This window comes from Arvicola amphibius, chromosome 3 (assembly GCF_903992535.2).
Source record: "Arvicola amphibius chromosome 3, mArvAmp1.2, whole genome shotgun sequence".
In the NCBI taxonomy this organism is placed as follows: domain Eukaryota; kingdom Metazoa; phylum Chordata; class Mammalia; order Rodentia; family Cricetidae; genus Arvicola; species Arvicola amphibius.
The window spans coordinates 105,664,501-105,687,125 of record NC_052049.1 but is presented as its reverse complement, the minus strand read 5'-3'; the positions used below and the strand labels follow the sequence as shown (position 1 = coordinate 105,687,125).

General features: G+C 35.9%; 1 protein-coding gene and 1 pseudogene across 1 annotated transcript; both read right to left on the bottom strand.

Annotated features, from left to right (window-relative positions):
• Positions 1–254: 254 nt before the first annotated feature.
• On the bottom strand, positions 255–1,189 carry LOC119809318 (annotated as a pseudogene).
• Positions 1,190–6,960: 5,771 nt separating this feature from the next.
• Positions 6,961–7,920, bottom strand: LOC119810171 (olfactory receptor 143-like). Its single transcript, XM_038323521.1, has one exon. It carries the CDS (start codon positions 7,912–7,914, stop codon positions 6,961–6,963), a length of 954 nt encoding a protein of 317 aa, XP_038179449.1. The 5' UTR covers positions 7,915–7,920.
• Between the last annotated feature and the right edge of the window lie 14,705 nt (positions 7,921–22,625).

The following is a 22,625-nucleotide window of genomic DNA, read 5'->3' as shown; positions in this document are numbered from 1 at the left end:
AACTAAAAATCGGGTGGAGAAGGACTTAATGTGATGTATGTAATGAGCATTATTTCTAATATAAATAAATCAGTGGTTACCTACAGACAATGGTGGAAGGAAAAATAATACTGTAGAAAACGTGGTGATACTTTAGAAACAAAAGAAGGAAGCAAAATTGATTAATCAATTAATAATATGCAATCAAAAAGACAAAAATGAGAGTAAAACAGGAGACGGGTAGAAAAAATCTAAGAGAAACCCCCATAGAAATATCACTTTGTGATTCTCTTCATGGTTCTATTCACAGCAAGCTTGACATCCTTGTTTCTGAGGCTGTAAATGAGAGGATTCAGCATGGGCACCAAAAGGGTATGAAAGACTGAGAAAATTTTCCCCTGGGCCATGGTTTCAGCAGATGATGGCTTGACATAAGCAAACAACCCAGATCCATAGAAGAGACTGACTGTTATGATGTGAGACCCACAGGTTCCCATGGCTTTAGACCAACCCTTAGCTGATGACATTTTAATGACACCAGAAAGAATCCTAGCATAGAAGACTAAGATATTAAGCAAGAAAAAGAGATGACTGTACCTACCACAATGAAACTATAAGTTCACTGACATAGGTGCTACTGAAGGAGAGCTGGAGGAGAGGGAACACATCACACACATAGTGTTTGATGAGGTTAGAACCACAAAACCTGAGCCTGAGCATACACCCTGTGTGAGCCATAGCCCCAGCAAATCCCATAAAGTAAGAACCAAACATCAGCATAAAACACATCTCAGGTGACATAATAACCTTGTACAGCAGTGGCTGACAGATGGCCACCTAGGGGTCATAGGCAATGGCTGCCAACTCATAACTCTCTAAGATCACACACACACACACACAAAAAGGAGAAAAACAGTTGAGTCATACATCCTCTGAAGGATATGGTTTTCTTCTCTAAACAAAAATTCAACTCATTAGCATTTGGGGGACAGACAAATGAATAACAGAAATCAATGAAGTGATTGAAGATAAAATAGTACATGGGAGTGTGAAGTTTGAAATTCAAGAAAATGAGATTCATTAAGCTCAAGTTTCCCATCACATTGGCTGTGTAATTCACCAAGAACAGAGCCAATAAGAGCAGCTGGAGCTCAGGTTGGTCTGTCAGGCCCATAAGAATGAATTCTGAGACTGAAGAGTCATTTTCCATAATCATTTGCTTCACATGTGGCATCTGGAAGCAAAAATATAGAAATCACCTTTAACCAATAATACATATTTTACGTTCCAAGTGGAAGAAGGCTTGACTTAGTGATTTAGAGGCATGAGTTGAGAGAACTCATAACCAATAAAGATTCCTAAGTAATGCCTATTTCCTTTGTTTCTACCCATGATACGTTTCCACAGAAAGGATGTCAACAGACCTCCAGTGTCTCAGAGTAGAACTTCTTCATTTCTCCTTGGTCTTATTAATAATTAAGACTGACAATATTAAACCCAAGATTTATGAAACTGAATTTCAAGGGAAATTGTCAAGCTAAAAAATCCAGTGCACATTATTGGAAACTGTCTTACTTTAGGACCTCTCGATACCTTCCTTCTCACAGTTCTAGGAGAACCAAAGTTACTGGTAATGAAGTGTGTGATGACAACCAATACAGATAATGTATGGCTTGATAGAAGAGGCCCACTCTTGGAAATGATATTTCTATAGAAGTGCATGGGACTCAAAAGCACTGCTTCACTCAAATGAGAATATGAAGGTCAAGGTTTCTGAAGAAATATAATAAGTACAGAAAAATATTCTCTTCTACATGATATTCTCCCTGTGGGATGTGCTCCTTGTGGGTAACAATTACTGAGTTGATGTTTACACCAAATGCTGTAAAACTGAAGCTGGATCTTTTGAGTTTTAAAATTCTATTCAGTTAATACATTCCCATCAGGAAGCATCTAGCTTCCAAGGCAGAGTTTTGATTAGTCCCCTTTATCATTCTCAAGCTCAGCACATCTCTACATAGGAATATTAAGAGAATTGCTCACTTGACATTTTCAGCTTTACTATGAGCATCTTTGATTGAAGAAATATACAGTAGACCACAGGTTTGAAATTCTACTAGGTAGGTAGGTAGGTAGGTAGGTAGGTAGGTAGATACATAGATAGATAGATAGATAGATAGATAGATAGATAGATAGATAGATAGATAGATAATGGATAGATGGATGGATGATAGATACAAAGATAGATACATAGATGAAAGAATAGAAGGAAGAAAGAAACAAAGAATGGAGAATAGATAAATGATAGATAGTTAGATATATAGTTGATAGATATGAAAATTGGCAGATAGAAGAAAGAAAGAAAGAAGATAGAAAGATTATAGAAGATAGATAGATGATAGATAGACAGACAGACAGACAGACAGACAGACAGACAGATTGATTGATTGATTAAAATATACAGATACATTGAGAGTAGAAACAGGCCTTCAAGTACTATGAGTTTACACCTAGGCCTTTTCATTTTTAACTTGTAGATGTAGATTTCAATGTCCCTTGTAGTGAGGAGCTGCGGGCCGCGTTCCCGCAGCCCTGCTCCTAGCTGTCTGGCTAGCTTATGCCCCGAAATAACAACACACAAACTGTATTCATTTAAACACTGCCTAGCCCATTAGTTTCAGCCTCTTACTCACATCTTGACTAACCCATATCTAATAATCTGTGTAACACCACGAGTGGTGTCTTACCGGGAAAGATGCAGCACGTCAGACCTGGTGGCTGGCTTCATGGCATCTGTCTCCCTGAGGAGAGGCACGGCGGTCTGCCCCAGAGAGGCGAGGCATGGCAATTAACTTCCCTTCCCAGCATTCTGTTCTGTCTACTCCACCTACCTATGGGCTGGCCAATCAAATGAGCCAGGCAGTTTCTGTATTAACCAATGAAATCAACTCAAACAGAAGACCCTCCCACATCAATCCCTTGTTTACATTTAGTTATATTTGCATATACTTAAAAATAAATCGTGTGCATACTTAATAAATAAACATTTAAATCACTGAAAGGGATTTTTAAAAATTGTACATTTGTAAATGGGGGTAGAGTTCTTTCCTAGAGTACAAAAGTCTGTGGGATCAGTTTATATGTCTTACACATAAAGATAATGTAAATTGCTTTTCTTATCATAAATGTTGTGAGAAATCATATAACATACAATTTAAGGGCAGGAAGATTCAGAATTTCATGGGATTTTGGTCTTTCTTTGCAAGGAAAGCACAGCAGTGGAAGAAGCTCTATTTGTCTATAGCAGAAGGAACATACAGAAAACATATTATATATAGATTTGACCAGAATATAGAGAGCTTGGGCCAGAGCACCAACTCATATAACCTTCAAGGCATTTCCATGATAATCTACTATTTCTATTGATGTCTGAGTCAGCCAAAATGGTATAAACAGATTACTGAATACTCAAAAAATTATGAAAGAAAAGTTACACAATCTCTTCAGGTATCTTAAAATTTCCAACCCAAGCCATACATATATGTAGCATCTGAGGAAACATTCAAAGTACGTTTGTAAGTAGTTTGTAAAAGTATACACTGTGTACTCAAAAGAAATTACTAAGTCCTTAACAAAATCTTGTATATTGAATAAAATATTGTGAATTGTAGTAAAAAAGACAGACAAATACCAAAACTTTTTCTGAACATATGTCACTAACAAAGTATCTCCTGCAAGTTTGATTGACAATCAAATAACAAAGTTGGAATAATGATGAATATGTTCAAGTATAGTCCACTAAAATTTATCTTCAGGTCAATAATTGAGGAACTTATCTAATACTTTCTAATATCTTTAATTAATGGCTTATCAAGTCAGAAGAAATATGTACAATATTCATTTCAGAACAAAAAATGTGGTGATATTTCTCTCTTCTTTAAAAATTTTTGTTTGAAAACTTAATTTTACCCGATGATTTTATAATCTTTCCTTTTTTAAAGACCATCTAAAAAGACAGAAAAGACACTAAAATAGTTTAAACGTCATCTAAATAACCAAATATGCTTGAGATTTAATTTGTAAACTTTCTGTACTACTCAGTTTCATGCTGTTAATATCTAAAGATGGAAGACAGATAGCTCTGAGAGAAAAAGTAAAAATTATTACATACTTCCATGAACATGATGGCTTAAGTAATATAACGCTGGGATTTTTGTTTGTTTGTTTGTTTACTTCCTTACATATAAAATTTTGTTTGAAATTTAAAGCTAATTTAAATTTAGAAAAGAAAAGATCTTTCAAATAAATTGTGTACAGAAAGGCCATTACAATATGAGGTTTATTTTCAAGATTATAAATCACAACACTCCAAAGGTATAAATTAATATCAGAAGGTCAAAACAAAAGAGCTATTGCATCCGTATGTCTTCATCCAAGAACTCTTTAAAATGCCACAAGCTTGCGATTCACTGAATTCTACTAACATCTTCACAGTAGAACACAGTGTTTCTCAGTAGGTACAGATTATATTAACCATTCATGAGACATACACACACTGCTACTACTGAGGTCACACTATGTGATAATTATTTAGAAACCCAAATTCAACTCCAGAACATGCAATTCTCTGGACGAACTTTAAGTTATACAATAAAAACAGCAGTTGTTGAAATAATCAGACTATTATCTATTATTTTTCAATTGTGACTACAGAAAATTTACATAAACAAGAGAGATTAATTTAATAACAAAATACACAATATATATATACCTAAAGCGATCAACTACATTATGTAATAGGTATATAAGATTTTATTATTCAGATATGTATTTGTGTGAGTCTGCAGAATTGTTATTAACTGATTCTGGAAATATTCACTTCTCACTATATCTGTTATTTGTAAATTCTAATGTTTCATAAAATTCCATGAAAAGAAGAGATGAAGTATGCACTAAATTATTAAAATGTGATATCTAGTAAACTATGTACTCCATGAAGTATATGTCTTGTTGATCTCATGGCTAAGCAACCTGACATTCATTCTGATAAACAACCCATCATTTCTAAAGCCAACCCTCAACAGAAGAAAACCAGTAAAAAGGCTTCTTCATCATTCAAGTTCAGATGTAAAATTGTGTGCATACATGGCTGATGCTCAAACAGGTAAAATTTCAATCTCTTTTCTGGCTTTGAACTTCTCTGATATCCATGATCTACTGTAAGGACAACAATTAAAGAGATTATCTAAAACATGTTTTTTAATACTCCAGTGTATAGATCAACATAAGGTTTAATTATCTCTTTGTAGTATTCATCCTCCCTCCTGCTTTGCAGAAATCTACATTGAGCATCTGTTGGTAGATGTTTATACATCTTAACACATTTGTACAGTTGAAATTCATTCTAAAGTCAAAGCCTTGCAAAAGTCTTAAAATGTGGTCTCTAAGCATTATGTGGGTGTAAAATTGTATAAGCAATTCACCAAGTGGATGATGTTGCCAATTGCTGATGTTGTGTTATCTGAGGGAATGATCTACCATAACATAGAATCATAAAGCTGTAAAGAGTCAACCTTGCTTTTTATTTAGCTCAAGACTGTTGCCAATTTCTGCACAGAGCTTCTTGTCTCCCCAGCCATTGTTTTATGACATGATTTTTGGCCAGTGTCAGCTTTCAGGTCCCAAATAACTTCTTGTCGTGAAACTAGAAATGGTTGGGTCATCATAATACACTCAAAATCTACATAGGCACATGTATCAGGCTGCAGAAGTGGTCAAATGTTCTTGACCTCTATTAGATTCATTCTGAACAACTTTAGCTCTCTCTGTCACTTCACAATCTTTGTTTCATTTCATATGTTTCTTTATTGGATACATATTGTGTTTAGAACTAGGACTTGTATAACTAACTATATAACCAAAAACAAGTCAAATACAGTGAACAGAAAAGAAGAATTATATTAACCCTCTGTGAAAGAACATTAAACATTGCACAAACTTTCAGTTTGAGTTTTGTTTGTACTGGAATAATTTGTGGGGTGGGGTTCCTAGAAATAAGCAAAAGAAAAAGTATATATACACATTAAATAAAAATTTCAGTTACTCAATTATCTGTGCCATAACCACATATATATGAACATATGTTTAAAATGTATACATAAATATATGTGAGCATGCATATGTACATGTGTGGTAAGAATTAAATAGGACCTTATATAAGTAGTCCATCACTGGGTTATAATGTCATGTCTAGTTTCTTTTTTCTGTAAGTAAGTAGACTTTTCTTTAAAAATATCATCTTTGTTATATAAGAAAGTGAATCATGACTTTAGATACTGCATGTTATTTATTTGTGTTCATTAAAAGTAAATAGTTCTTATCAATAGTTCAAATGCAGTGGCAAATTCCATTGTATTTATGACAAACTAACTTTTCACAAAAATCACTCTCATTGTTACTAATATTTAAAATTTCTGAATTAAAAAAAAAGCCTAGTTCAGTCTTCAATAATTATAAAAACTGACCATTACTCCATAGAAGCACATAATGTCCTTTTGTAATAATGAGGTGAAAAATTCAAAATTAGAAAAATATTGAAAAAGAATAAATAGTGCTAGAAACATTGACAACTTTACTATGGCCACAAATTAGTTAAGCATTCATCTCCCTGATTTTACATAGTCATAGAAGTACATAGATAAAAAGAAAATAGAGATTTCTTACGATATAAAATAGGCCACCTTGTGACTCTATCATGTACAAAGATGAAGCTGGATCCATATTCAGAATGAGTTCCCAGGTCAAAAATATTTTCTTATCTCCAAGTAAAATAATCAAGAAATTTTGTGAAGGAATAGGAAGAAATAATACATTGGAAACCTTGCAAAAATATAAAAACAGAGATGAGAGGAAAAATTAGAATATTGAAAAGAAGGTGAGAACAAAACAAAGTGGAGAAAAAGACTTAATTAGAAATGTGGACTATGGCAGCCCGATTGCTTCATTCAATTTGAGTCTCCTTAGAGATCTCTTTAGAGCAATTTTGACATCCTTATTCCGGAGACTGTAAATAAAAGGGTTCAGCAATGGAAGCAAAAATGTACAAAATACACTGAGAATTTTCCCCTGAACCACAGACTCATCAGATGATGTTTTGATATGTGTAAGCATACCCAATCCATAGAATAAGGCCACAGTTATTATGTGAGAACTACAAGTGCTCATGGCTTTGTACAAACCCTTACCTGATGACAACTGGGTGACATTAAAAAGAATTAAAGCATAGGATATTAAGATCACGACACTAGATGCAATGACCACTGTGCTGACAACAACAGAACTCACAAGCTCACTGGCATAAATGTTGCTGCAGGAGAGCTGGAGAAGGGGGAAGATATCACACAGGTAGTGGTTGATGATGTTAGAATCACAAAAGTTGAGCCTGATCATAAAGCCTGTGTGGACAATGGCACCAGCTAACCCCATGAAGTATGAACCAAACATCATCAGGAAACATGTCCTAGGAGACATGATGACCATGTACAACAGAGGTTGACAGATGGCTACATAGCGATCATAGGCCATGGCTGTCAACACATAACACTCAGAGTGGGCAAAAAAGCAGAAGAAAAACAGCTGAGTCATGCATCCTTTAAAGGAGATGGTGTTCTTCTCTGAAACAAAACTCATTAGTGTTTTGGGAGTAAAGACAAAGGAATAACATAAGTCAATGAAGGACAAGTTAAAAAGAAAAAAGTACATGGGGGTCTGCAGGTCTGAATTTAGTAAAATGAGACTCATTAAACTCAAGTTTCCCACCACAGTGACTGTGTGGTACACCAGAAACAGGATGAACAGGGGTAGCTGGAGCTCAGGTTGGTTTGTCAATCCTGAGAGAATGAATTCGGTCACTGAAGAGTCATTCTTCATAGCCATTTTTGTCAAAGTAGATCTGGAGAAACATTAGTAAAGGGTCACATTAAACAATGAACTCTGTCACTGACTACAAAAGAAAAGCTAGAACCAGTTGTTAAAATTCAAGGTTGTCTGAAGCTACTGAGCAAAACATTCAGAGAACATTGCTTCTCATTCCTGAGAAATCTCTGATTATTCTTGCCTATTCACGATGAGCATCTACTATGATTAAACACTAGCCCAACTCCTAAAGACTTTAAACAACCACTTTCTCCTATTTCTTTAAGCTCCTTTAAGGTTCAGGGACAAAATTAGAAAGAAAACCTCTAAATGATTTACAGTATGTTAAAAATATATGCAGGCTAAAGGTTAAAGCCATTAACATAAAATGAAAGAGAGTAGTTGGGTGTGGTGGTGCACGCCTTTAACCCCAGCATTTGGGAGGCAGAGGAAGGCAGATTTCTGTGGGTTCAAAGACAACCTGGTTTACAGAGTGAATTCTATGACAGCCAAACATACACAAAGAAACCCTGACTCAAAAAGCCAAAAATTAAAAATAAAAGAAATAGAAGAAAAAATAAAGCCACATAAAATGAAAACTACTCAGAGAGTCTGATACTGTATGTTATTATGTTCTCTTTGAATTGTTTGAATGCTGAGGAAGAAGCAACAGCTACTAAAAGGTATTTGTTTATAAATGCTGCTGAATTAATCCAAGATAGGTATTTTGAAAATACCTTGACTTCAAAATTGAAGTCAAAAGGTATGTTATTTTGGAGTATATTTGGTTTTGTTTCCACAGGAAATGAGAGGCTGTGGATTCATTATAGTTAAGAAAAATCAGGTTTGATCAAGGAAGACCACCTGAGAAATCTCCGGTAAGAACAGATGGCCCAAATGTCTGAGTTTTACATATTGAACAGATTCAAGACTCTAGTCATGACTTAATGATAATTCTAATTTTTAGGTCCCCATATGATTATCAGCACCCCAACAAACAGGAAGTAGCCTGGAAAATTATGCCCACATATCCAGGACATATAAAAGGGTCCAATTCTCCTTTTCTGTTCCATATCTTTTTATATATATATATAGTATATATATACAAGGATTTCTCATACTTATCACAAGAGACATTCAGGGGAAATAAATATATGCTGTGCTACTCTCTTGTATAATTCAGATGAACATCATCTTTGACCCTTCTCATTATTACATGCTGGTATTATCATCCTTATCATCACCACCTATACACCTGTCAATACCAATGAAATAAATGTCTTTAGACATTGTAATATATTCGGTGAGTACTATTAAGGCCTAGAAAATGATGTGGTGGAAACAAAAAGTCCTCCTGGCTTTGAAGTTTTCTACAAAGTAACCAAGTGGTGTTCTAATAGAGCAGACCTTTTAGGTAACTTGACCTTTCTTTAATGCAGCTGTCTATGGCTCACTTGAGCCCTCCCTTTACTAAGCTAGATCATGAAAACAAATAACCTTTTTAAGGAAAACTGTAGAGCATAGAATCACTGCCCACAAAATCAATCATAAAATAGAAATACTGTTCTTCCAAATTTTAAGCCTCTATGTGTGAGTCAGCTGACCATGAAGAAATTGTCTTACCTTCTCTATCCTATGGTGAATCAATAGACCTCCATTCCAGAAAGAGTCTTGGCCTCAGAAAGAATGAGTATGACAAAAAAAGAGCCAAGAATAATCAGAATAGGCAAGCTAACTGGGTTTTATATTCCAAGTTGGTAATTAGATCCCACCTTTTTGTTCCAATCACATTTATAAATAACTTTTTAGTCTCTCTCTGTCCTATTAATAACATTGGACTGTTTTCCTTGATCTCTAAGTTTTGTTCCCAATAGCTTCTATTTCATGCAAAACAGTGAACAATTTAATCTAGTATATTTATCTTTTCTTAATATGTCCTTTGTATTAAGAATTTGGGACATGGTCCACATGTATAATATATGCATCTTAGCATTTAAGAAACTGAGCTAAAAGATTCAAATCCAAGGCTATAAAAAAACAATACTTCTTTGTTTTTGTTTTGTTATTAAAAAAGAAAATCAATGTATTAAATTAAGAAAAGAATAGAGAAAGAAATGGAATTAATGGAAAGAATGGTTCTTTATCTCCATAATGGCAGTGGCACCTTTGCTCATCTTTACCACGGGAAAATTGTCCAAGTGTGTCACTGGTCTCAGTGTTTTGTAACAGTCCTCATTGTTCTGGAACATGGCTAGGATCATCAAGTACTAAAGACAGAAAAGACACACAGATATGCATACAGACAAGCTGAGATTGGATGGACCCATGTACCATAAATAACTTAGAAACTCAACTCCTTTTATCTATACACCTGATTCAAGGAGGTAGCAGTCTTAGTTACACCATATTGATGTAAAGACACACCATTACAAAGCTAACTTAGGGAAGAGTTAATTGGACTTATGGCTCCAGAGGGTTGGAGTCCATGATTATTATGATGGGTAACTTGGCTGAGGCAGGGCAGGCATTGTTCTGGAACAGTACCTGAGAGATTGTATTTTTTTTCCTCAAGTAGAAGGCAGAAAGACACTGGGCATGGAATGGACTTCTGAACACTTAGTGACATACCTATTCCAGCAAAGCCATACCTCCTAATCCTTCCCAAACAGTTTCACCCAATTGAGGACCATGCACTCAAATATGTGCACGCAAGTCTATGAGGGCAATTCTTATTCACATCACCATTTGAACAAAGGAGCAGGTTTATCTAATCTATCAGTAGGAGGTTTCCTTAGAGGAACAGGGCAAGTCTTTGCCTTTTCTATGAACTTGACTCAGGGAAGTCTTTGCCCTTCCCCTAGATCTAAGTCATTCGGATAATTGATATGGCTGTGCTTCTGTAAACAGCAGGCATTCACTAAGGATTATTTTAACATCCATCCAAGACATGGACTTAGTTTATATGCCCATCAATGATTACTATCTAAGCTACTGGGAACAATAACAGCATAATGACAGCTAAGAAACAAGAAACAAATGGAAGGATTTAGTGGTGGTGAAAGTATCTCAAATGAGAGCATGGTTCTAAAAAATCTTGAACAGATTAATAAGTAAGCTATATTAGGCAGTCTTCATACATAGACATACCAGGCTTAGTTACTTACTGGAGTATCTCCAAGTAAACCTTTCTTTGCCTGAGCACTAAGGTACATACAAAATCTTACCAGACACAGACTGTCATCAGCTTTGTTACACTCCAGGTGCCTCTCTTGACAACTAGCTAAGCAGTATCATCAAAGGCTAAAGTCCAAGACACAAATTAACTCTAAAGGTGCTTATAATTGTTATTAATAGAAATTAATGTATTTACTTATTTTAATTGTAAGAGCAAGAATATTATTGTTTTATCCAAACAAGAAAACAATTTATGACTACATAGCTATCATAAGTCCATTGACGTCAGCATGTAGCATTCAGATATGACAAAAAAGATATGAAAAAATCTGAGCCATGTACCCAGTATAGTAAATGACATTCTTCTCAAAGAAAAAATTTATCAGAATGCTGGGACGGGAAGCAAAAGAAGGATAGCAGAAATCAATGAAAGAGATGCTGAAAAGAAAATTGTAGAAGCTGGTGTGCAGATGAGATTTGAGGTCAATGAGGGAAATAAAAACGTTTCCCACAATTGTGACCATGTAGATCATTAGAAGCAGGTAAAAGAGGTTCAGCTGGAGCTCTGGAAAATCTGTCAGTTCATGTAGAACAAACTCAGTCATGAAGGAGCCATTTCCAGCCAGAAAACTCATTGTTCAAAATATGGGAGACAGCAGAAATTTTCTCTGATAAACATACCAACAATCTGCTTCCAACTCACATGTATAACCAGGGCCTGGTGAAAAATATGAAGAAAGTTCTCCTTTGTCAATTTCATCTGAATGTACAACTACACCCTTCCATCAACATTTTAGTCTTTCTGGTTTTGACACACTTGAGCTGAATGTGATAAATTATTTCTCCATTCCTTAGTGAATATAAATGATTATCTGATATTTCAAACTGTCTGTTGAATTTGTTTAAAAAAGATTTGTCTCTCAAACCTCCCTTTAATTCCTAGTCATCATTCATATCTTAGTTATTTTACCAGACACCTCAATTCTCTGATGAAGATTATCAAGAAAGGGAATTCCTCTAAAGAAGAGATCAAAAGGAGAGTCTACCTCTTCTACAGTGTTTTCAGAACTCATACTGAAGATTCATAGGTATGAACAAATAGTTCATATCTTAAACTTTATAATTAATCACAAACCATGTCCTAGTATCTCTGTATAGTCTCCTCTACTCCATTCTAAATAGATAAGGGATGAATAAAGGATAAAATTATGATTTTAAATGATGTTTTACAGTTGAATGAGAAACATAATTAATTTGCAAATTATTTCATTATTCATTAAATATGAATGAATGCCCAACTGTATTGTTATTATATATAACATTCTTATATCTATAGCACACATCAGTTTTTGTGAAGGACTGAATGATGCCGTTGTGTATCTGAAGCTTGGAAATCTGCTTTGCTACCAGATGACTAAGAATGCTGTCAACACAGCAAAATCTCTGATGAAAGAAATAGAATCAGTAAGTCAGAGGTGATATTGTTAATTATTGCTAGTCTACAAACCAGTTTTCCTGTTTCAGCCACATAAATAAGATGAACTAGAGATTTGATGAACTCATCTGAATCATCCCAGAGAACTTGATGCTGACCTCTGTGGTCATCTCACTTCCACCTTCCTGGAGCAGGCTCTAGCTCAGGACATGTCAAACCGAATCAGTGGCAATCACAGAATCTTTCTCCTTTACCACAAAAATAGCAAGATAGCACACAAAACTGTGTTTTTTTTTTCTGAGTGTTCAAGAAATCACTAAGCAGTAGAGATCATACTACTACTTAATCATTTACTAAGAGAGTGTGGAGAAAAGGTAAGGAGTTGGAAGCAGATCCACCATGCCTTAAAAGCATGTGCCTTTTTTTTTTTTTTTTTTTTTTTTTTTTTTGGTTTTTTGAGACAGGGTTTCCCTGTAGTTTCTAGAGCCTGTCCTGGAACTAGCTCTTGTAGACCAGGCTGGCCTCGAACTCAGAGATCCTCCTGCCTCTGCCTCCCGAGTGCTGGGATTAAAGGCATGCGCCACCACCGCCTGGCCACATGTGCCTTTTTTTGTGAGACTCATAAGGTTCATCTAGACTTCCAGAGCAAAACTCCCTTAGAATTGCCTTGCGGTGATCAAATTGGAAGGGAAGACATAGAAGTACCTATGTTTACATTCTAATTTATGGTAGTGGAGATAAACTTCCTACCTGGAATTTTGCAGTCCCTTGAATTTAGATGCTAGGACTCTCTGAAGTCATTCATAGTGAAACAAACAAAATTAATATCATTAATGTTGCATAATTAGACTTCTAGATATTATTTTATTTTTCTTGAAATATATGTGCCATATATTATGTATTTATTATGCTAACACATAATTTGCTTCTCTATTTAAATAACCAAGAACAAATATTTAGGATATGAAGAAAACTTGTATGCTAGTTTTTAAAGAAAAGTACTGTATTGATAGATCCTCACCCCTTATTCTAAAAGGGACAAGAATTTCCTAGCAGAATGTTTTAAAATTAGAAACACAGATTAGCAGCACTTTCCTTCCCCACTCCCACCCAGGAGAGTCCGGGCACAAGGTCACTTAGCTCAGCCCAGCCAGCCAGCCACCTGGTGATCAAAAAACAAAAAGAAAGCTGACTTAGCAGGATAGGAGGGAGCAAAAGACCTTGCACCCATGCCAAAAGCCACTTCAAAAGGCCTTTTTGTACTTGCACCTTTTACAAACTAACCCTGCAAAGGAATTTTAACCTCTCTCTCTCTCTCTCTCTCTCTCTCTCTCTCTCTCTCTCTCTCTCTCTCTCTCTCTCTCTCTCTCTCTCTCTCTCTCTCTCTCTCCCTTGTTGTTTTGGGCTAGAGAAAAAAGTTCCTAGCCAGCCAGTAATTGCCTATACTCACCTGTACTTGCAATAAATGAATTAACCTTGCTATTGGCAGTCCAGTCTGCTCTGCTTTCTGGTGATCTCCCTCGACCGGGGGGGGGGGGGGGGGTAGGAGGCATGCTCTAGGTACAACAGTATGATAAAAATGACTATTTCATTAAAATGTATTTTATTATATTATTCTGACAAACTTTTCCTTGCATTTAACAGATTAAAATCAAAACTGTGCACTAGGATAAATGCCATTTGTAGAGTCCCTGTTCTATTTAATTGTCATAGTCAAAGGATGCTATTTACCTGACGATGTCTATTCCCTCTGACTCTTACAGTTCTTCTTTCCTACCTTGTAGATACCTGCATCTTGGGGTGAGGGAGTTTGATGTAGATGTTCCATTCACATATTAGTGATACTTACCCCTCATCCACTCCTCCTTCATCCTTCCCTCCCATCTTGTAACCATCAGGCAAAAAAAACTTTCAGAATATACTAGCTAACCACTTGTTTCAACCAACTCAAAGGCAAAAAATTTCAACAGATGTCATCTGCATGCAATATCAAAGAATTTTCTACTTTAACCTCTTATGTGATGACCCTGCTAGTATTTTAAAGGTACATTGATTTATGACTTTCTTTGTTGTGTTATTATAAAAGCCTCCATAAAACTGTAGCATTGCATCATGGTATTTGGAGCAAACTGAATCCACATCTCTGAGCTATAGTCAATACAGAATAAATGATCTCTTTGAAGTGGCACATGTGTTTTTGCATTGAGACCACTTATCACTTAACTTCAAAGATTTCTCCTATAACCTAGATTGTTTTTAAATTTAAAAAAAAAGTAGCTCAGAATGTCCCCTGAGTGGACAAATGTGAACATTTTCAGGTTTCAGGACTTCCTGATGCTCTAATGAATCTAATTTTTACATGCTATTGAAATCTAAGTAAACCTTTAGCTTCTTTTCATTTCGGTTAACTTGAAAATCACTAGTCTTGGACATTGTGAAGGTGAACAACATGAGATGTACTCACACACTTTGCTTTGCTATATATATCATGCTGATTTGTGGGTTATGATGATGGTGGTGGCCTAAGAAACTTTTCGTAGACTTATGTCAAAAGAAATTCGGCCTGCAGATTATTCCAGGGTGACAAACAGGGTATAAGCTTGGGATCTCGGCCTCTGCACTCTGTCGGTATCCTCTGTTCTCTTACCTTTGCGTCAGATCGCTCCTGTTATACTTTGTATGCATACATGCCAGACATCCAGAGAAAGGCAGTAGGATATTGATATATGCCAAAATTTCCTCAGCTCTCTAGTCCCTCTCAGAGTTAAAGATACATTGTGTGACTAACATAGCTTCATGGTTTACAGAGGCATTAGGACCCCCAGATTGACAACTATCAGTTTTTGCAGCTTCAGAGCACTGTCTACAAGATACCAGCTCTTTCCTACATAAACCTGTGTGTGTAACTCTTGCCAAAATCAAAAGGAACCTAAATTAGTGCTGCATTAAGACAGTCACTTGTGATACTAGCCACCATCTTGCCTTGAAGACTCTGTGAATGAAGTTTGTTTTAATTCCAATAGCTCCCCCTTAGTTCACTAGACTCCTTTCTCCTTCTGTGTATATCGACTTTGACCCAATGCTCAATAATTAATTGTCAAAAAGTGGGAATAGTCATCAATAAAAGTAAATTTGATATGTATGTCGTTTGATCATTAGTGTGATATATGTCATACATAGCATATCTAATGTTTCTATCATTGATGTAATTTCATTTTTTTTTTTTTTTTGGTTTTTCGAGACAGGGTTTCTCTGTGGCTTTGGAGCCTGTCCTGGAACTAGCTCTTGTAGACCAGGCTGGTCTCGAACTCACAGAGATCCGCCTGCCTCTGCCTCCCGAGTGCTGGGATTAAAGGCGTGCGCCACCACCGCCTGGCTGTAATTTCATTTTTTAAATTCTAAATTTTATGCCTATTTACTTAAAAAGATAGATTTTTCCCCAAAAGTAACCAAGATTATGGATCTATTTCATTAAGTTTTCAAAATTTCCTTTCAAAAAATTGCAAAAAATAATTCATTTGTACCTCACATCTCAAAAATATGGTTGAAATTTAAAAACTGAGTAAACCCTTTAGTCTTTTTTATTTTATAATTAAATAACATTTTTAAAATTTATTTTATATACCAACCTGGTTCCCCTTCCTCCTCTCCTCCATTCCCCTCTTATTTCTGACATGCTACCCTCCCCATCTGCTCCTCCTCCATCTCCATTCAGAAAGGGGAGTTATCCCATGGGCTTGCACAAAGCATGATACATCCAGTTGAGGCAGGACCTAGCTCCTCCCCTTATGTCAAGGGGGGGCAAGGTAATCCAGGATGGGGAACAGGTTACCAAAAGCCAGCTAAGAGTCAGGAATAGGACCTTGTCCCACTGTTACAAGCCTTACTAAGAGACCAAGCTACACAATTGTCTCACACATATAGAGGGCCTAGGTCGGTTCCATGAAGGCTCCCTAAGTGTTGGTCCAGCATCCATGAGCTCTGTGAACTCAGGTCCACAGAACTCAGACTCTGTGGGTTTGAAAAATGTGGTACATTTACACAATGCAGTACAAATCAACTGGAAAAAAAAAAAAACAATGATACCCTGAAATCCGCAGGCAAATGGATAGAATTAGAGAAAAAAAATCATTCTGCGTGAAGAAACCCAGACTCAGAAAGACAAACAAGATATGTACTCCCTCATAGGTTGTTATCAGAACTAAAGCATAGGCAACCAACCTACAGTCCACTGCCCCCAGAGAGTCTAGATAACAGGAAGGGTCCAGAGAGGGTTGCATGGATTTCCTTGAGAAGGGGAAATAGAAGAAATCTCCTCGGAAAACTAAGGTGGGGAGAGGGAGAAAGGCGATATGGAAACTAGAAAGAGCAGGTTGGATAGGCTCGGTGGAGGTGAGTTTGAGGCAGGATGGAAGGGGAGAGTAACAAAAGAAATATCTTGAAGGGGTTAGGGAAAAATCTGTCTCCGGGGAAATTCGCAAAACCCCACAAGGATGACCACAACAAAGAATCCTAGCAATATAGAGAGGGTGCTTGTACTTGGTCATCTACTGGAAGCAGATTGACTTCCCTAATTGCCATCAAAGATACTCTATCCAGTAACTGACAGAAGCAGAGGCAGAGATCCACAGACAAGTATTGCACTGTTCTGAGAGTTTTGTGGAAGAAAGGGGGAAGGATTGTATAAGGCAGGGGAGTCAAGATGGGTGAACCCACAGAGGCTTTGTTTTATGTTCAAGGGTTTGAAATGTTCCTCATAGGCCTTTTCCCGCCAAGGTGGAATGACTTTACTCACTGAAATCTATATTAGAAGAGATGTGTTCAAGTGTTCTCTACCCAATGAAATGATCGATGAGGAAGATAGGAAAATACTAAGAACTCAGATTGATCAGCAGACTAAATACAGTTAATAATTGAAAAAACCATTAGAATGTCACAAGAATAGATCACAAAACTCTTTACCTAAGAAACAGGAGGCATGAGATGTCAGTCACCAAAGTTATTCTGGCCTTGTGTTGCTCATCACAGTTCTCACCTGGCATAGACAGAAAGCGCCAGTGATAGAGCAGCACCCTTTAGTGATCCTAGCTGAGCAGTGCAATTCTAGTGAACACCGTGTTTGCTGTAAGTTTGCTGCTGCTGCTGATGATGATGATGATGATTCCTCTTCCTCTTCCTCTTTTTTTCTTATCCTTCTCTTCTTTTCCTTCCTTTTTTTCACCTTCTTTTAAAAAACTGTAAGAACTCAATATTTTCAAAATAATTTTTTCCTCTGGCAGTCGAGAATTCATCTATTAAAACTATATTTCTTTACATAAAATGAATTTTTATATTTCAAAAACGAGAGATTTGGTTTCATTTTTAGTTTTCTTGATTTATATTTTGGAGTTTTGGTTCTAAGGGTAGGTTGCCTTTTTGTTTTGTTTTGCTTTCCATTTCAGTTTGTTTATTTGGTTGGTTGGTTAGTTGGTATTGATATATAAAATTTCATTATATAGCACATGCTGGCTTGGGACTCAGTATGTTCAGGAAAACATTGTTACTGGCCAGCTTTCTGTCTCACACTCCCATGTGTGGAATAACAGTATGTGATACAGTATGGACACCCTTACTGGCAAGTTCATTGGGGTTGTTCTAATGTTTTGTTTTTCTCACTTTAGGCTCTTAAGAATATGAGTAACTGTGCCTGGTGATACATGACTATAATTCTAACAACTCTGGATGCTGAAGTCAAGCTACCTGGACTCTAGGTAGGGCTCAAGATCATCATGGGTAACTCAGTGACAGCTTGTTTCCAATGCAACATTAAAAAGAGAAATATCGGCCGGGTGGTGGTGGTGCACGCCTTTAATCTCAGCACTTGGGAGGCAGAGGCAGGTGGATCTCTGTGAGTTCGAGGCCAGCCTGCTCCATAAGAGCTGGTTCCAGGACAGGCTCCAAAGCTACAAAGAAACCCTGTCTCAAAAAAAAATAAAATAAAAAATAAAAAGAGGAATGTCTATATACAGCACTATAATAAAGTACTTCTTAGTCCTATGTTTAGTGCCTATGACACAAAGATTTAAAATTGTGTTTTCCATTGCATCAGTTTTACCATAAGATTTTTTCCCTTTTTTATTTACTATTTTTATTGAGCTCTACATTTTTCTCTGCTCCCCTCCCTACCTCTCTCCTTTCCTTTAACCCTCTCCCAAGGTCCCTATGCTCCCAATTTACTCTGGAGATCTTGTCTTTTTCTACTTCCCATGTAGATTAGCTCTATGTATGTCTCTCTTAGGGTCCTCATTTTTGTTTAGGTTCTCTGGGACTGTGATTTGTGGGCTGGTTTTTCTTTGCTTTATTTTTAACAGTATAGTAGACCAAATGACTTAAACAAGAGGAGATCATTCTTGCAGCTCTGGGGGATAAAAGTCATTCATCAAGTGTGGGTCATGTGTTTTCTAAGGCTTCTCTCTTTGGTTTACAGTTGACTATGCTTTTGCTGTGTCATCAGGCACTTCCTGTGTATATGTCCATTCTTTACATGTCCCCATTTTTTTCTCGTAAGGACATTAGTCAGATTGGTTTATGGCCAACCTTAACATTGCTAATTAACTTAAATGAAATTTAAACTACTCACATCATTAAGAACCTAGCACTGTTATAGTCTATTTTCCTAGGGAATGGGAAATCAACAAAAGTTCATACAGAAACACACCTGTATATGAACCACTATTCTACTAAGAAAGGGAAGATAGTATGGAGCTACACTAAAGCAGCAATATTGAGATTAGTAATACTTGATGTGTATTATGTGTATGTATACACTCCTATTTCAAGATAACTTGATAATTTATCCTTTGTTCAGAAATAAGGCATATATATTACATATATATATATATATATATATATAGAGAGAGAGAGAGAGAGAGAGCTTCAGATATAATGACCTAGTTTCTATGACTTGTGACTATTTTGAAGCCTTGTGTATAATTTCTTTGTAATGAGTGAATAAGTAAATTGGTATATAAGTATGGTACAATTTCAGCAATAAAATCCTTTAAAATTGAAGGTATATCCATGAGTATTTAGCTCTTTTCTGACATGAGAAGGTATTACATCTACTCAAAATAGTAAAAATGTATAATATATATTTTTTTCTTAATTACTTTAATATGACAATATTCTGATATGTGTCAGAAGTATAGTTTCATTTTACACTATAGTTTGAATTGATCTCATAATTATAAAATTGAATATACTTTTATTAGATATATATGACTCTTAAATAGTCCTGAATTAACCCTGTGTATGTGTGTTACCTTGGGAAAATTAAAATGGACTAATTCTCCCAAATTAATTGTAATAACAGAAAAACCAATAACTATGTTCAGTTGCTTACATGTGTATAAGCAATGACTTCTCTGTTGGAACCACCAGCAGGATATTGTCAACACTGAGTTGTTAAACCAGGGGTAGCAGAACACACTTACAATCTCAGTACTCAAGGACTAGTTTCATTGACACCCTGGGGTACAAAATACAATCCTGTCTCAATGTAAAATAAAAAAAAAAAATAAGCACTGGGAAGCTGACTTCAAGGAAGTTACGTCAAAAACTTTGTATGTTTATATTGCTTGAATAGGATATTTAAATGCAACATATAGTACTTTAAAAATGTTTATCATTTATTTAATGTATGCCATAACAGTTTTAATATTTGTTATGCAGAATCTAAGACTGAAAAGACAAAGAAGCAAAGCTTACAGAATCCATAGTCAAAAACTGACCAGTTGTGCTGATCTTTCCATTTGACAGTTTACTGAGGGGAAAGGGCTGAGACAGGATCAAGAGACATCTAGCTAACTCCTGCTGCTGCCTCAGTTGACTTCTAGCAATTGCTGACCAGTTCTTCAAGTGTGCGTGATTAGCAAAGAAATGGCTTCGCTCCGACAGGACATAAAAATGTTTGCTATTAAAATTTGTTGTTAAATGAATTTTACTACAGATTGTTTTGAATTGAATTGACTGAGCTTCAGAATATGGAGGAAGAAAGAAAATAAAGTCCAACATATGTTTGATATTACCTGGATTTTTATTGTGCTTCTTGACATTCATTTTTTTCTCTTACAAAGTCCCAATTCAACCTCACTTACTAATTATTTTTCACAGTTGTATACATGCTTTTCTGCTTCACCTTCTTCCATAGCATTCATACGTTTCCAGTAACCATTCCAGATCAATTTTTATGATAATGTTCCTGCATCTGAAATGCTGCTCATCCCATCCTTATGTTTAGATGTTCAGCAGGCAACCTTGCCTTCAGACAGGCCACCTGCCCCCTCTAAAGGAGTCCTTCCTACCAGCCAAGCCAAGATAATAAGGCAGCTGTTATGAGGACATTTTCCAAGTCATTGTGTATCATTTTTCTGACACAAACTTACAGAAACAATATTATTTTTATTATCCTTCTAATCTGGAGAGTTCTGAGTTCACAAGTATCTTCATATTTCTATACAGATATACATATATACATATTTTAATTTGTTATTCCTCAGCAAAGCTGGACAATGAAAACCAACAGAAGGAAAGGAGTCCCAAGAGTAGACAAAAAGAGTCAAAGACATACCTGTTCCCATAGTTAGGAGGCCCACAAAAACACCAAGCTAACAGCTATAAAACACACACCAAGGACCTGGTGCAGATCCCTGCAAGAGACATGCTTTCCCTTTTCAGTTTTTGTGAGCCCATATGTGCTTTGCTTAGTTGATTCAGTGGCTTGTGTTTTTTGGGGTCCTCTATTATCTCTAGTCCCTACAGTCCTTCTACTCCTTCCCTCTTTCTTGGGATTCCCTGAACTACTAGGAGAGAGACTGAATAAAGTGCCCCATTTAGACCCTTACTCTGCATCATGTCTGGCTGCATTTTTAATGTTTGACAAGGGCTACATATTTTGATATGTATAATAGAATACATGTTCAGTTTATATTTGTTACTTCAACTAACAGCATCATTGTACATAGAACTCTGAGACAGAATGAAAGTGGAAATTATTAATTGGAAAGAACTGACTGCTAATAAATTCAGATTATATGATTTATTTGAGTAAAAGAAAAATCCCTCTACCAATAAGTAGTAAATTTGCTTGGTCAGATTCTTCCCAATGAAGATATAACAGATCCATATATTCACATACCTGCCCTCAAGTCCATGATATAAAAACTTAATATTGGTTCCCTTTATCCTGAATGATCTAAAAAGTTTCATTTTCAGTCTTTAAGCACACAGATTTTAACAGAATTACCACTGTTCTTTCCCAAACTGATTTAAAACTAAAAAGAAATAACCAGAATAAAAAGGGCATTTCTGCTTCTTAGCTTAATCTTCTGAGAAAAAAAAAAAGACCTCTTAACATGAACTTTCCTACAAAATCCCCAGGGAATCACTAAATGATTAAATGAGACACTGTCTCTAAGACTATTGAAATTTTTTTCGTGGTGATACAGTAACATAAGACTTCTAGATGGACCCCAGATAAAGATATCACAGTTGTCTTTAGGATACAGATCAATAGATGAGCACTTGCCTAACAGGGGAGAAGGCCTGGACATTATTACCCAAGTACATAAACTGCAAAGATATTTAAAAAACACACAGCTCAAAGATCTTATGACCTCATTGATTCTGAGTATAGTATCAACAGTGCTTTATACTCATCTCCTTGTGATTTCTGAGTTTAGAGTGTACTGTACTGGTATAGATGGCTACACAACTGTGTTTGTTCAGTTTTAATATTGACATAAGATATATTTGATTTTGGAAAAATATAGAATAAACTGTATACTCTGCCCTAAAAAGGTGATGAGTTATTCATTCTTTACTCTTTTTAGTTCAGTTTATCTTTTATAATTAACAATTTTGAATAATGTTAAATAATTTTAATTCTACACTATTATCATCATTGATAAGTTTTATGTTATCTTAATTATTGTACCCATTGAAGTTCTTCTATATAATGTGTCAAATTCCAGGGCCCCATGCTTGTAAGCAAATGCTCTGCCAATGAGCAGTTCCTCTGGTACTCTCTCTATTTGTAAACCTCACATGTACCAAGATTCACTTCCAACATCAATATAGATTCTGC